General features: G+C 31.4%; 2 protein-coding genes across 8 annotated transcripts in view; both read right to left on the bottom strand.

The window, feature by feature from the left end:
• Positions 1-4,308, bottom strand: part of LOC139513649 (mucin-2-like) — a 61,283-nt gene extending 56,975 nt beyond the window's left edge. The window contains exon 1 of the mRNA XM_071302332.1: positions 4,156-4,308. The gene's annotated coding sequence lies outside the window, so the exon portion shown is untranslated. The remainder of the gene's footprint in view (positions 1-4,155) is intronic.
• A 5,383-nt stretch (positions 4,309-9,691) lies between these two features.
• LOC139513647 (plexin domain-containing protein 2-like) overlaps positions 9,692-15,100 on the bottom strand; it is a 72,843-nt gene continuing 67,434 nt past the window's right edge. For all 7 annotated transcript variants that reach the window (XM_071302324.1, XM_071302321.1, XM_071302323.1 and 4 more), the window contains one exon: positions 9,692-14,382. In XM_071302324.1, the coding sequence (XP_071158425.1) occupies positions 14,275-14,382 (108 nt within the window). In that variant the 3' untranslated portion in view covers positions 9,692-14,274. The remainder of the gene's footprint in view (positions 14,383-15,100) is intronic.

The following is a 15,100-nucleotide window of genomic DNA, read 5'->3' as shown; positions in this document are numbered from 1 at the left end:
TGAAGGTCTTGAATTACTGATCATCTTTGCAGTTTATAGTAGGTTGATATCTGTTACCTTTAAAAGGATATACACACAATACTATACTTTTAAGAATCATCCCGTCGTAACTTTTGAACAGACAGTCGGACACTTTTGAGCTCAGTGTATAAAATGTAGAGCTCATAGAGAGGAACATTTTATACGCTGTAAGTATGCAGCAAACTCTTATCGTTTTCTTAATATGCAAGCTTGAAATTGCAGCGTAATTTTTTTTTTGCACTTGGTGACCTTTGACCTTGGGTGCAAATTAAAGGTCACATGAACTTAAGATTATTGGTGTAGGTCCCAAGTCTTTACGACTTCCGGTTCTCGAGATACAATTTTTCAAAAATTGGGTATATTTTTTCAAGGGAAATAACTCCTTATAAGGGTTAACAACAAAATGATTGTATATGTTCATTATCATTGCCATCTGGTCTTGTACATGTTGCCGTTTTCAAATCAATTCTATCTTGAATACTTTTTGAGAAAAATGTAAAAGAAAGAAATTGCTTTAAGGGGACGTAACTCTCATAGGGAATGATGAAATCCTTAGCAACCTCATATGGTAACACATCATGATGAGATCTAACTGTTGTCTAAATAAGGTCATGATATCTTTAAAAACAACGAGGGGGGGCCATGTCGAAAAAAAACAATAAAAGGGAGATAACTTCTAAAGGGGATGATGAAATTCTACACAGCCTCATCTGGTAATACTTCATGATGAGTTCTACCGATTGTCCATATTTGGTCTTGATAACTCCAATAGAAACGAGGGGAGGCCATGTCAAAGAAATGCTGGATGAAAAAAAAAAAAAAAAAAAAAAAAAAAAACAGGAGAAAAACAATAAGGTCTTTCCTCGCGGAGAGGAAAGACCTTAAAAACATTAGAAAAACAATAAGGTCTTTCCTCGCGGAGAGGAAAGACCTTAAAGATGTCGGTAAGGAGAGGCGGTTTTCCTAATCTTAAACAAGAGACGAGGGGTATCAAATGGTGTCTTTCTGATTTGTGAGTCTATTACTGTAAAATTTATGTTCCCATCTATCATCAAAGTACTTTGGTTGAATTTTATGGACTTGTTAAATTGTTATATAAGCTGTTCTGACGGCTTTGTTTTTCCCCTATAAAAGTGAAATTATGCTAGTTTTTATACCATTTATTATGTTAAAGTAGAAAACTTTTCAAATTAAATCAGATTTATAACGACAACGAAGGTGTATGATCTTTTGTTGTTAAACGTTATCTTTTCACTTAATTGTGAGAAAACTGTACCGTTATTGACACTTACCTGCATTCTACAAGGACTTTATTTATTAGGGACTTAAGTTGACTTTAATTTGACAAGACAGGCAGGATTTTGTTAGACAGAAAACATTAAAATTGATTTGTAAACAAGGTAAAGTTGACACCACCCTACTGTCTATGTAAAATGATACAAACGAATAGAACAAATAAAAAAAAATAGGACTCAGCACTAACAACGAGAATACAGTCAAATACTATAAGATCTCTACTTGGGTTTTCATCAGTCATTTTATTTAAAACAGATCATCGATTTTACGATTTTTCATTTCCTATCGTTAATTATCCATGTTTAGATGGTGACGTTCCCTTGTAAACATCTAATGATGTTTATATATCTCAACTTGTACGATTCGCTCGTGTATGTAACAATATTTTAGATTTTAACGAGAGAAATTTATGTTTTACTGAAAAATTATTACACCAGGGTTTTCGATATCACAAACTAGTCAAACCATTTACTAAATTTTATCATCGGTATAAGGACATCATTCGTAAATATAGCTCAACATGCAGACTTCTTATACGTTCAAGTATTTCACATCCAATTTTTTATGGAAATATTCTTTATAAAGCACAAACATGTCTGCTCAGTATTCACCTCAGAAGCTAACAAAACCTTTAAATAGACTTATTAAGAAGGGATATAGTTACGATACTGTTGTCAGGTCATTAAAGATTGCATATTTTGGCGTTAAAATTGATTCACTTATAGGGTCTTTGCATCGGAACTAGACACATTTATTTAAAAACCAGTTGTTGGCATGACACGAGTTATGTTCTTCTCTTATACGTTATGATGGCATGTCAGTTAACTGCTAGTAGTATGTTGTTATTTATGTATTATTGTCATTTTGTTTATTTTCTTTGTTTACATCTTCTGACATCAGACTCGGACTTCTCTTGAACTGAATTTTAATGTGCGTATTGTTATGCGTTTACTATTCTACATTCAATTGGCTAGAGGTAAAGGGGGAGGGTTGAGATCTCATAAACATGTTAAACCCCGCCGCATTTTTGCGCCTGTCCCAAGTCAGGAGACTCTAGCCTTTGTTAGTCTTGTTTTATTTTTAATTTTGGTTTCTTGTGTACAATTTGGAGTTAAGTATGGCGTTCATTATCACTGAACTAGTATATATATTTGTTTAGGGGCCAGCTGAAGGACGCCTCCGGGTTCGGGAATTTCTCGCTGCATTGAAAACCTGTTGGTGACCTTCTGCTGTTGTCTGTTCTATGGTCGGGTTGTTGTCTCTTTGACACATTCCCCATTTCCATTCTCAATTTTATATGTCATTAAATACACACACCAAAATAATGACAAACGGTACGACGTTCCCTTTCTCATTGTTATTTTCCTTCCTTGAAGGTGTTCCTATGGAATTGGCATTACATTGTTGGCTCAATATGTTTATATTTAGGTAGTGACATCCGCGAAATATTAAAAAAAAAAGAAGGTGATATGGTATGATAGTCATTGAGATAACTGTTCATGACAAAATGTGTGTTACATTTCATAATACGACCTTCATCCATACCCTACAGTTAGATATAACTGGCACCGAAATGACAAAATGTCAACAATTTAAAAATACTCCTAAAGTGATAGAAAAACACGTAAAACAGGCAACGACCAACAACATGTACAGCCACGGTAATTAAGTTTCCAGGCTTGGGACATGCACTTAAGAATGTAGCAATGTTCAGCATGCTTGTGAGCGATCATACCTCCCTAATATATTAACGAGACAGTAACAACACCACATAGTTTGATCATTATCTTTATTTGAACTTCTCTTTCGTTAATATTATGAACAGGAGAATGATTTTTAATCCAGTGCGCGTGTCAATTTTTTCTTGAAAAACAATTATAGGAAAGACTCCGCGTCCTTTGACATATCTAACAGCCGATGATCAAAAGCTATAATGGTCAGAACAGTCTAAATAGTATAAAGTCTGCTGTATGAAGATGTGGTACGATTGATTGACAATGAAACAACTAGAGACCAAATGACTTATAAATTATCAATTGTAGGTCATCGTAATGTCTTCCACAATGAGCAAATCCCATACCGCATATCTTTCTACAAAAAGCTTGAATACAACACAAGTAGGATATGCCATGTTGTTTGTAAATCAATAGGCCGGGTTCAATATTTCTTCTGTAAACAGTTTACTTCACGTAAATCAATTAAGCTCATTTGAAATTATAACTTGATAGGCATGGTCTTACATCCAAAGTTAAGATCAAGGTCAGTCGAGAGAGAATTGTCAGTACGTTGTATTCCTTTACAATTGTTTTACTAGTTTGGGGTTTTATGTAGTGTAATAATGATACAGACAGTCCTTTTAAGTTTTTACATCAATATTGTAGGAAATAATCGAAATAATAGATGCTTTGGATCGGACTGAAAAGAGATTATTCGACAGTTATCTAATTGAATTACATTTTATTCGTTTCTTATCTAGAATTGGAACGACTTAGATCTTCACATTTTGAAGGAAAACCCCCACCGCTGTATAGTTAGGGACCGTGTTGGCCCCTAGATAACGGTCTTTGTTGTCTGGTTTTGTCTCTTTGACATCGATCTCCCTTTTATTCAAATACAATTTATAATGAAGAAAAAATTTAAGAACCCTTATTACGAATTCTTTTTTTATACATACCTCATTTTTTAAATTTATCTCTGTGATAAATGATAAATCGCCAATAGCATCATATTGGTCTCTGATAGCATACACAGGCTTTAAATGTAACCTTAGTTACAAAAAAATATAAGATTTTCCGTACTTAAAGTAAACACTAAAGCATTCTATCAATGAACACTCACCATTTCTATAAGTGTATCCATTATTAACCCTCTCTACATTAATGTCGATATAATTCCATGTTTTTCAATAAAATAAACAGGTAAATTTTATGGATCATGGAAAACTGATCTATACTTTGACTGTAATATTGAGATGAAATTCAGTATTGCTCAATACCGTGAATTTTAATAGCATCGATTATATTAAAAATTCAGAAAATCCATTCAAACTTTGTCTTTTGTCAATGTATATTTAACTGGTAGACTGTGTTTATACAGTTACAGTTACAGTTTTGTCCTACTTGTCGCCACAGTCCCAGTGGCGGATCCAGGGGGGGGGGGGGTTCCGGGGGTTGGAACCACCCTTTTTTTTGGGCCGATCAATGCATTTGAATGGGAGCATATAGTTGGAACCCCCCAGATATTACACCAGTGAATTAGACTTGTCCACAGGATCTGTACTTGCCAGGAGCAAGACTGGTGTTTACTTTTTATATCTTCTGTCCCTTTTTATAACTTAACAATAGAATGATATGTTTGTGAATTTCACACCGACAATCTTTGTATATGGATGTTCATAACTGTGTCCATCAATACATAGAAGAGTCAAATCCAGTGCCTAAGTAATAGGATAACCATATTTGGTGTATGGATTCCTTGTAACGTCTCCATGTCAGTCAGACAGATTTTTCCTGACCTCGACCTTATTTCATGGATCAGTGATCAAGGTTAAAGTACGTACAATAAGCGGTAGGTCAACTATATGTGGAGTATGGAATAACGGAAATGGGTACATGTCAGTCTGGCAGGTTTCATCTGATCTTGATCCCAAATCCATGGTTCATTGGTCAATGTTAAGTTTTTGTTGTTAAGTCTGCTTTCCAATTACCATAAGCAATATGTAAACTATATTTGGTGAATGGAACGATTGTAAGATATACATGTCTGTCTAGCAGATATCATCTAACCACGACCTAATTTTCATGGTATATTGGTCAATGTCAAGATTTTTTGTGTTGGTCTGTTTTCAAGTAGCATTAGCAGTTATAGGTCTACTATTTTTGGTGCCTGGAATGATTGTAAGTTGTTCATGTATGTCTGGCAAGTATCATCTGACCTTGACCTAATCTTCATAGTTCATTTGTCAATGTTAAGTTTTTGTGTTTTAGACTGCTTTTTCAGGACTATAAGCAAAAGGTAAACTTTATCTTGTGTATAGAATGATTAACCAGATGCTCCACAGGGCGTAGCTTTATACGACCGCAGAGGTTGAACCCTGAACGGTTGGGGCAAGTATGGACACAACATTCAAGCTGGATTCAGCTCTAAATTTGGATTGTGATTAAATAGTTGACACAGCATAGGTTTCTGACACAGAATGAATGTGTTCTAATGAACTTAAAATTTTTGTTTTCTCTTAGAGCAATTCACTATGCTGTTGAATATTAATCCTCTCAAAAAAATGTTTGAAGAAATTTTCTTTTTTATTTATGAAATTTCAAATGAGAAAAATTGAACCCAATTTTTTTAATCACATCCCCCTTTCCCTTATTCCAAAACTAATCTCAATTAAAATTTCTAATGGAGTTTGCAACAATAACTACTCATTTAAATACATCATAAAATATTAAGATGTAAAAAACTGCTTGTTATCACTGAATGGTAAAGATTATTTTAATTTATCAGTTGGTAGTAAAAAGTGAATATACATTGTATATTGTATATAACAAAGATTTAAGTTGATTCTGGACAAAGAAAGATAACTCCAATTAAAAAAATATCTTGCTATTGCACAATATTTTGCAATTAGATATTTCTTGCTTACTATTCTGGACAAAGAAAGATAACTCTAATTTAAAAAAAATTTGCTATTTCACAATATTGTGCAATTAGATATTTCTTGCCATTGCGCAATACTGTGCAATTGAAAAGACTTGCTATTGCACAATACTTAATATAATAATTTTAGATCCTGATTTGGACCAACTTGAAAACTGGGCCCATAATAAAAAATCTAAGTACATTTTTGGATTCAGCATATCAAAGAACCCCAAGATTTCAATTTTTGTTAAAATCAGACTAAGTTTAATTTTGGACCATTTGGACTTTAGTGTAGACCAATTTGAAAACAGGACCAAAAATGAAGAATCTACATACACAGTTAGATTTGGTATATCAAAGAACCCTATTTATTCAATTTTTGATGAAATCAAACAAAGTTTAATTTTGGACCCCGATTTGGACCAACTTGAAAACTGGGCCAATAATCAAGAATCTAAGTACATTTTTAGATTCAGCATATTAAAGAACCTAACTGATTCATTTTTTGTCAAAATCAAACTAATCAAACTAAGTTTAATTTTGGACTCTTTGGACCTTAATGTAGACCAATTTGAAAACGGGACCAAAAGTTAAGAATCTACATACACAGTCATGACAGTTAGATTCGGCATATCAAAGAACCCCAATTATTCAATTTTGATGAAATCAAACAAAGTTTAATTTTGGACCCTTTGGGCCCCTTATTCTGTTGGGACCAAAACTCCCAAAATCAATACCAACCTTCCTTTTATGGTCATAAACCTTGCGTTTAAATTTCATAGATTTCTATTTACTTATACTAACGTTATGGTGCGAAAACCAAGAAAAATGCTTATTTGGGTCCCTTTTTGGCCCCTAATTCCTAAACTGTTGGGACCTAAACTCCCAAAATCAATACCAACCTTCCTTTTGTAGTCATTAACATTGTGTTTAAATTTCATTGATTTCTATTTACTTAAACTAAAGTTATTGTGCGAAAACCAAGAATAATGCTTATTTGGGCCCTTTTTTGGCCCCTAATTCCTAAACTGTTGAAACCAAAACTCCCAAAATCAATCCCAACCGTTCTTTTGTGGTCATAAACCTTGTGTCAAAATTTCATAGATTTCTATTAACTTAAACTAAAGTTATAGTGCGAAAACCAAGAAAATGCTTATTTGGGCCCTTTTTGGCCCCTAATTCCTAAAATGTTGGGACCAAAACTCCCAAAATCAATACCAACCTTCCTTTTGTGGTCATAAACCTTGTGTTAAAATTTCATAGATTTCCATTCACTTTTACTAAAGTTAGAGTGCTAAAACTAAAAGTATTCTGACATCGACGACGACGACGACGACGCCAACGTGATAGCAATATACGACGAAACATTTTTCAAATTTTGCGGTCGTATAAAAATAAGTGTGTCTGTTTGGTAGATATCATCTGAACTTTACCTCATTTTCATGGTTCATTGGTCAATTTTAAGTTTTTCTTTTTAATTCTGTTTCATCAATTTATTTTGGTGTTTTTTCTATTATAATAAGCATGAGGTCTACTATATTTGTTTTACAGTCTGTCTGACCTAAGTTTCTGTGATGCTCTTAGTTAAACCTTAATCCTAAAGACTTTCAACTTCAATGGTCATAAAAGCAGGCGAGACATTTCAGCGTGTGCACTGTTGTTTTTCTATCGACGCATACGCATGTGTGGTACCATCTTCAGCTTCTACAGTAATAATAATCTATCTTTCATGGTGAATAAAATGGGGGGGGGGGGGGGGGATCGTCATTCAAGCGCAATAACTTTTATTACAATTTCAACCTTGTTGACCTTTTGGAAAATCTTGTATTACTGATATTTTTTTTTATGATAAGTTTCTCTTTCATCTTGTATAGTTTTTGCCCAACACAAAAACTCTCATTTAAGGGTAATAGCATCATAAACAGGCAATAAGGCCTACAAGGAGTCCACGGCCAAAATAAGCCGTGTTGTATATATTTGCACATCTTGTCTTCCTGATCATTTTTGCTATTTACAACTTTTCTTTCACTACTATAATTTTGACCAAATATGCAACAAAATGGGTAAAACTCACCATTTAATGGAATCAAATGACAACTTTTGTCACCATGAAATATTTATAGATCTTGTCCTGTTGATAATTTTTGTTGTGCTTCTTTAATGTTTTTATTTGGCCAATTTGCCTAAATTAGTAAAATTCATGATTCAGGGGTAATATATCCTTAACACTGAAGATATCAATCAAGTCTTGTCTTGTTAAAAATCCTGCCTTTCAAATGCACACCTCTGGTTTCAGTGTAAATGGTGTATTCAAAACAGGATACTAAATTATAATTGTTCTACTGTTCTACTTTTTGCATAGAAACTGTTTTTAAACCATAATAAAAAAATTGTGAGAGTTCAAGCAAGTTATTGTCTGAGGCAAGGGAAATACATGCAGGAATGAAATAATGTATTGTTAGAGTCCTCTCCCCACAAAGACAGGTTAGAGTCAATGTCAATCTGATTAAAGGCTGCCCAATTACATTAGGGAATATATATTAAGCATGATGGGAAGATGCTGAATGTCTTTTCAGAAGTGTCAATGCTTTCCAGAGTCATGTGTTATTGACTATTTTTGTATTAACATGTTGGATCAAAAAGGCAACGATTGCTTTCCCGTCGGAAATTTTCCACTTTGATTTTGATAGGGGTTCATCCATAATGTCATAGCTTGATGGTAAGCTGTATTTAATAAATAGTCATTCTGTTTCAGTTAAAAAATTGTCCATTTTAAAATTAAATTATCTTGTCAACCAGAAATATCTCAACCAAAAAACACAAATGTCTGATGCCTAACATGCATTTAAAGTATTGTACCTTATTCTAATATGACAACCTATTATCAACTACCTGTATAATCGCAATATATCTACCTTTAGCGCAAACGCAGTAATAACTTATTTATACTGCTAGATATTCTCAATTTTCGACATTAAAACCCCCTGTTTACGAAGGCCAAGATTCAGATACAATATATTTATCTCTATTTTACAGGAAAAAAAAAAACAAATACGTTCATTTCTGGTAAAATTTCATATAACGAAAATTCCGCGAAATTATGTTATTGTCTTGGCATGGCAACGAAACAAGGTGACGTCACAACTATGTTTCCATAAACAAAAAATCAAATGTAAATACCGGACGTTTTAAAGCTTCTTGTATGCCTCAGAACGAAAACAATTACATTGGAAGAAAATATATAATTGAAAAATGTGATTAAAATTTTTTTTTTTTAATGATATAATATAATTAATATTATCAAAATTGGTTAAAACAGAAAAGCCAAATCAGTTTTGTATGTATAGGTCTTTCGCGGTTAACAAAATTACTGAATTTGTCCTTTAAGAATCAAAATAATTCACAGCAGCCGTAAATTATTTCTTAAATAATGTATGATTAAATGGTCTAAGTTCTGGAAGTCGTGTTTAGGAGTTGATTGATAGTCAGGATTAGAATAATGATATATCAAGATGTACTAATTGGTTATTTTTTAAATTTGGTAGGACACAAGCCAAAAACATGACTTTACCTTGGTGATATGTTTAGTCCAATGAATGTGTTTTTTCATTGGTTGTCAATATTAGCTCATTTATTTTGGAATTTTTTTGATGATATTTGATTTTTATTTGTTTTATATGTTATTTTTTAAAAGGAGTTATGAATGTATTTTGATCAATCAAAGAATAAGAAAACATTTATAACAAAAATGATGTATTGATGATGACATGATAACAAGAAAACAATGTAGAACAAAGTAACATAAACAATAAACAGTGTTGGTATCTCTGTCATCTGAGCTGGGCTAAATCTTTGTAAAGTTTCATCCTGAAGTCTTTGATACAAAATCACCATTAAAGCCTATAGAGTAAAGAGAATTCAAGCTGGTCTCACTAACCATTAAAGCCTTTAGAGTAAAGAGAATTCAGGCTCGTCTCACTAACCATTAAAGCCTTTAGAGTAAAGAGAATTCAGGCTCATCTCACTAACCATTAAATATAAATCAGAATAACAGTATACGAAGCCAGTCACCTAGTTTCTGGTCAAAACTTACTTTTTACAGGAATTATTGATGTATACTGATTTGAATAAAACATTAAAGCTACTGGTGAAATAATGTATACATCAGAATAAGAGATAATCTTCATTTTGTTTCTGGTCCAAAACTCTTGTCAATATCTTTTCTCATTTTGTTTTTTTCACTCTAAAACTTCTAAAGAGCATACACTGAATTTCTACCCGTGATATTATGTCAATAAGTACATTAGTTCAACATATACAAATATATCTTATGATTTAAATATTAAAACACATCATCATAAATAATTCAACCCATAAATATGTCAAAAAAACTAGTTAAAAATCCTGTACATATCATTGTACATTACAAATGTTATCTAAAATAGGATAAAAATTGTATGTTACAATGAAAATATATATGCCATCAAACTTAAACAATAAAAGTACAAGTGTAGAAATCACTATAACTTTATATTTTTACGTATTTACAAATATGAAACTTTTGAAACTTATGTCTTCATTATCTTAATTTCACTGTGAAATGTGCAATACACCACCAGGGAATCCTGGAATTCCAAAAAAGTGGGAATCTCAATCAAAATAAAAATAGTCAATGCTTGGATTGAGAATTATAAGGGTAAAGTACTTTTTTTTTCACAATTGTTTTTTTTTTCTAAACAGGAACAGCAAAAACACAGCTTAATGTTTTAACAACAGATCCCACATTTCATTACTGGCTTATAGATAATTATTATTTGTAAAAAGAAACATGTCTAAATTTGAAAAAGTAACATTTTTCATAAATAAAAATAAGTCAAACATAAAATATCCCAATACACAACACGGTAAATATAAAATAAACGACTGATATGCTAGTACATAAATTTAACAGATTTGAATACTTAATGCTAGAAAATATTGATCATATTTTTTTTCTTTGCAAACTTGCCAAAACATAGTTTAAAAGTTTGACTGAATTATTACTGAGATCCTGTTGATGTTGCGTAACATTTTGATTGATAAAGTTGTTAATACATATCTCCCAGCATTAAGTATCCTATCACATAGACAGCAGCACTTCAAAAGAGATTCCATATACTTTGTCATTGTCTCAATTCAGATCTATTAAGGTCAGTATCGTAGATAAATATAATCATGAAAGTCAGGGTCATATACAAATGACCTCCATTTTTTTGTGGAGATAAACCAATTTGTCGTATTTCATTTTCATACATATAAATACATTAAAAGTTAAAAAAAAACCATATAAAAATTGAAAATTCCATGAAAGATGAGATTTTTTTTATAAGTTACTGAAAATTACCCTAGCTCAGCCATATTCTCTGTAAATTTGATCTTCAATCATTATAAAAATACGATCATCTAGTAAAAGATTTATTCCCTCAAAGGAACCGAGGTAATATATGTAATGATCATGGAATGTTAAATACACACTTCAGACATTCTACAAAAAACTTTGGTGTCATACAAAGATATGAATTAAAGATGTGGGGTATATAAGTGAATGATAGAAGAATGTTTGTAAGGATTGAGGGAGAAAATTGCTTTCATTGTGCATCATGAACTTAATATAAAATATTGCATTGTTTAAATTTAGGCAAAAGTTTGAAATGAATTATCTCCCTTTGTAAATAATTGAAGGTAGGAAAGATGTGAACTACTTTTAACGGCCATTTTTTTAACAACTTTAAAGTATGGACACATATGTTTTATTTTGTTAATTTAATATTTGATTATATATATTATTAATAAACGGTTTATTGTAGTAATTAAAACCATTTTTGATGGCTAAACACAAGTCAGTGACTAGATAATCAAATTGCATAGTCTATCTATTGACCATCAAAACCAAAACAAGAGGACATTTCAATATTTTAATTTAAAAAAGAGGAAGTTCTAAGATTTAACATCCTATCTTTTCATGAAAGTTTTTGAACTTTAAGTTTGTTTACAAGTTAAAGTTAAATTAAATATATATTCACAGTTTGTCACCATCATAATGAATTTCAGAATATGTTTGGTAGTAAGATTCAGAGCAACAAAATTAACCCTGTGTTCATTACTTAAAAATAATCTTGTGTGTTGTTCATCATGTAAAAATAATCTCTTGTGTTCATCACATAGTTATAATCTCTTGCTTACTAAGTATTGCAATAAAAAGTAACACAGATGAGTATTTACATTTAAAAAAAAAGACTACTACAAGAAAAAACAAATATGATGAGTAAATAAAGCTCTTGAATTTTTCTTCCATTAACTAAAGTGACAAAATGAATAATTTGTGATTTTGATATGTTCCCATTATTTATTTGTATGTATAGGCAACTTTTAATTGATAATTTGAATTTTATGATAGTCAGATGTATAGGTCGTGGAATCTTGAGTTCTAAAGACCATGCATCTATCTTCTCATGATTGGTCATTAACCAAATTATAAACATAGTTTATAGAATGATATTAGGAAAGTGACCAGTCAATGACTCAATCTAGTGGCAGTTTCCTGCACAAAGGTCAAACTTTTTAAGGAAGGACCAGTATTGTTAACTCAAATTTCAGGCTTTTGTTAATTTGAAAGCAGGGTACACTGCACATATTATCTAAATACAACCTAATATAAAATGTACAGTAAGTATTATGATATATGTATTGCTATTGAAACACCATCCATTTTGTGAAATATGTAAACAAATTATTAATTTTATAAGTCCTACACAAGGTCATCAGGAATCATTTGTATAATATCAATGAATGAAAATGGAAAAATATTAATGTTTAAAAATATAAAATCACTTTCATCTGAAGGGCAAAGTTTACATGTAAAGAAGACTTATAAATTACAATATATTCCAGTCAAACACCCCCCCCCCCCCCCCCCCCACCTCAGAAAAAAGTCAGCGCAGTTACATGAAAACTGTTCATTGTATATTAAATCCCTTTTTTAAGACATCACAGACTATAAAGTGTATAGAAAGTTGATCATCTGGTACAAAAAATGTCATTAGAAATATTTCTGGGATCATGCATAATCTGACAAAATTTTGACCAACTATTTCTACAAGTGATATTGGCTGATTGCAATTATTCAACTGATCACTTGTTTCAAATTATCATTAGTTTAATGGTAATTTGGGATGTGCATATATCATTAAGAATTTATAAAAACTGTGGGAAAAATATTATGAACAGAAATATGATGCAAGGCGGTCTTTTTATGCTGTCAGATTTAAAGTTTTTTAGACAGAGTCGTATTCAATTTTCTGTAAAAATTGGCAGGAAAAATTCCTGACACAACATTTTCTTGAAATAAGATTATTTTTTTACATTGCTAATTGAACATTCTTTTTTTCACGTTAAATTCAAAGCTGCAGAAAAACAGGTAATATAAATGAGAGAGAACGGTTTCTGGTATATTATGAAACCTTCAAAAAGCTTAGCAATTCCTATTCTTTTAATGAATACTAGAAACAAGAATATGCACCCATACTATAAAATGACCTTTGATTAAGCTTAAAATGTTTTGCATAAACTTTATCTAGTAGAGTAATCTAACCTTCATAAAAATAATTTGACATTTCTATTTTAAAGGAGCATTAGCTGTTAATTCTTGTTCATCAATTTGACATAAATTCTCATATTTGATTTATAACATACTAAAACATACTTCAAAATTTATGAGTTTTTTTCTGGGTCCGTTGGATCTCATGTTAAAGATTTGTTAAAGTATGCAAATCATCGTTTTGAGTAATCAGTCTAAGAAATAGTTCTTCCCAGTGGCACCTTGTTCAACTTTAAAATGTTGATATTTTTTCATTCTAAAAACTTAACATACTAAGAGCATGCATAACCAATCTCTTGCTAAGGTTCAAATTAATGGTTGCACAAGTACAGATTCAAACCAGGTTGAATTATTGACTTGCAAGCCAATAATACAATACAGATGTTTTTTGTTTTTTTTAAATGAAGAAATCTGACATTTATAGCAAAATATTATCTTAAAACAATCAGCTGTTGTAAATGTTTGAAACAAAATAAAGTTATTTTGTTTTATTTATTTGTCTATATTTTTGCTAATGCCCCTTTAAATTTGCATACAGTTTATCTAGTAGAGTAACCTAACCTTGAGACAAAATAGTTAACTTTTTAGTTTTACATCTATTGCATACAGTAACTTTAACCTTCAGACAAGTTTACAATGATTGCAGTGCAGTCGGTGGTTCATAAGGCATTCTATGGATTTAGTTAGGCTTCCGATGCTGATGATTCTATTTTATATTTATCTCCGGTCTCTGTTGTTCTTTTCCAGAATTTCATGTTGGCCATTTTCTGTTTCATCACACTTGGTCGATGCTAAAATAAAAATCACAATTACATGATAAAATAGGTTCTACTCTGATAATTATAGAATGAATATACATTGTATATGTTGTTATTTTATCCATAACCTTATGTTGAGCTAAGATTCACTTAAGTTGCAATAATATCAATTCATTAAACAAGTCAAAATTATGTCGTAACAGAAAATACCATCATTTAAGTGGTCAAAAGTTGCGATTTCTTAGGGACGACATCAAAAGATCAATGTAAGATAAAAAACTTAATTCAAATAGTTTGGGGGTGGGGGGTTGAACTGCTGCAAGATTTGGTTATCTGACATTGATTTTTACATATATCCATATGGGTCAATCAATTTTTCCCAAATTAAGTTAATAGGGGGGCAGGGGGGTCAGTGAAAAAACTATTTGAATTAAGTTTTTTATCCTTCATTGAACTTTTGATGTCGTCCCTTATTAATATTATGCTTGTGAAAATTGATAAGGGACTTTCCCTTTTGAATTTTTCTTGGAGTTCTGTATTTTTGTGATTTTACTTTTTAATCAGTATATGTATTCCTCTTTGCATCCAACAGAAGATGTTTTAAAATATTTTACAGATTTTTATAATGCAATATAGCACCCAGGGGTTATAATTTATGAATATACTATCATCATGTTTAATCCACCATTTTCTACATATGGAAATGCCTGTACCAAGTCAGGAATATGTCTTATGGACTTAAGTTGTGAAT

Source organism: Mytilus edulis, chromosome 2, assembly GCF_963676685.1.
Source record: "Mytilus edulis chromosome 2, xbMytEdul2.2, whole genome shotgun sequence".
Taxonomy (NCBI): Eukaryota; Metazoa; Mollusca; class Bivalvia; order Mytilida; family Mytilidae; genus Mytilus; species Mytilus edulis.
This window is presented reverse-complemented; position numbering and strand designations above follow the sequence as displayed.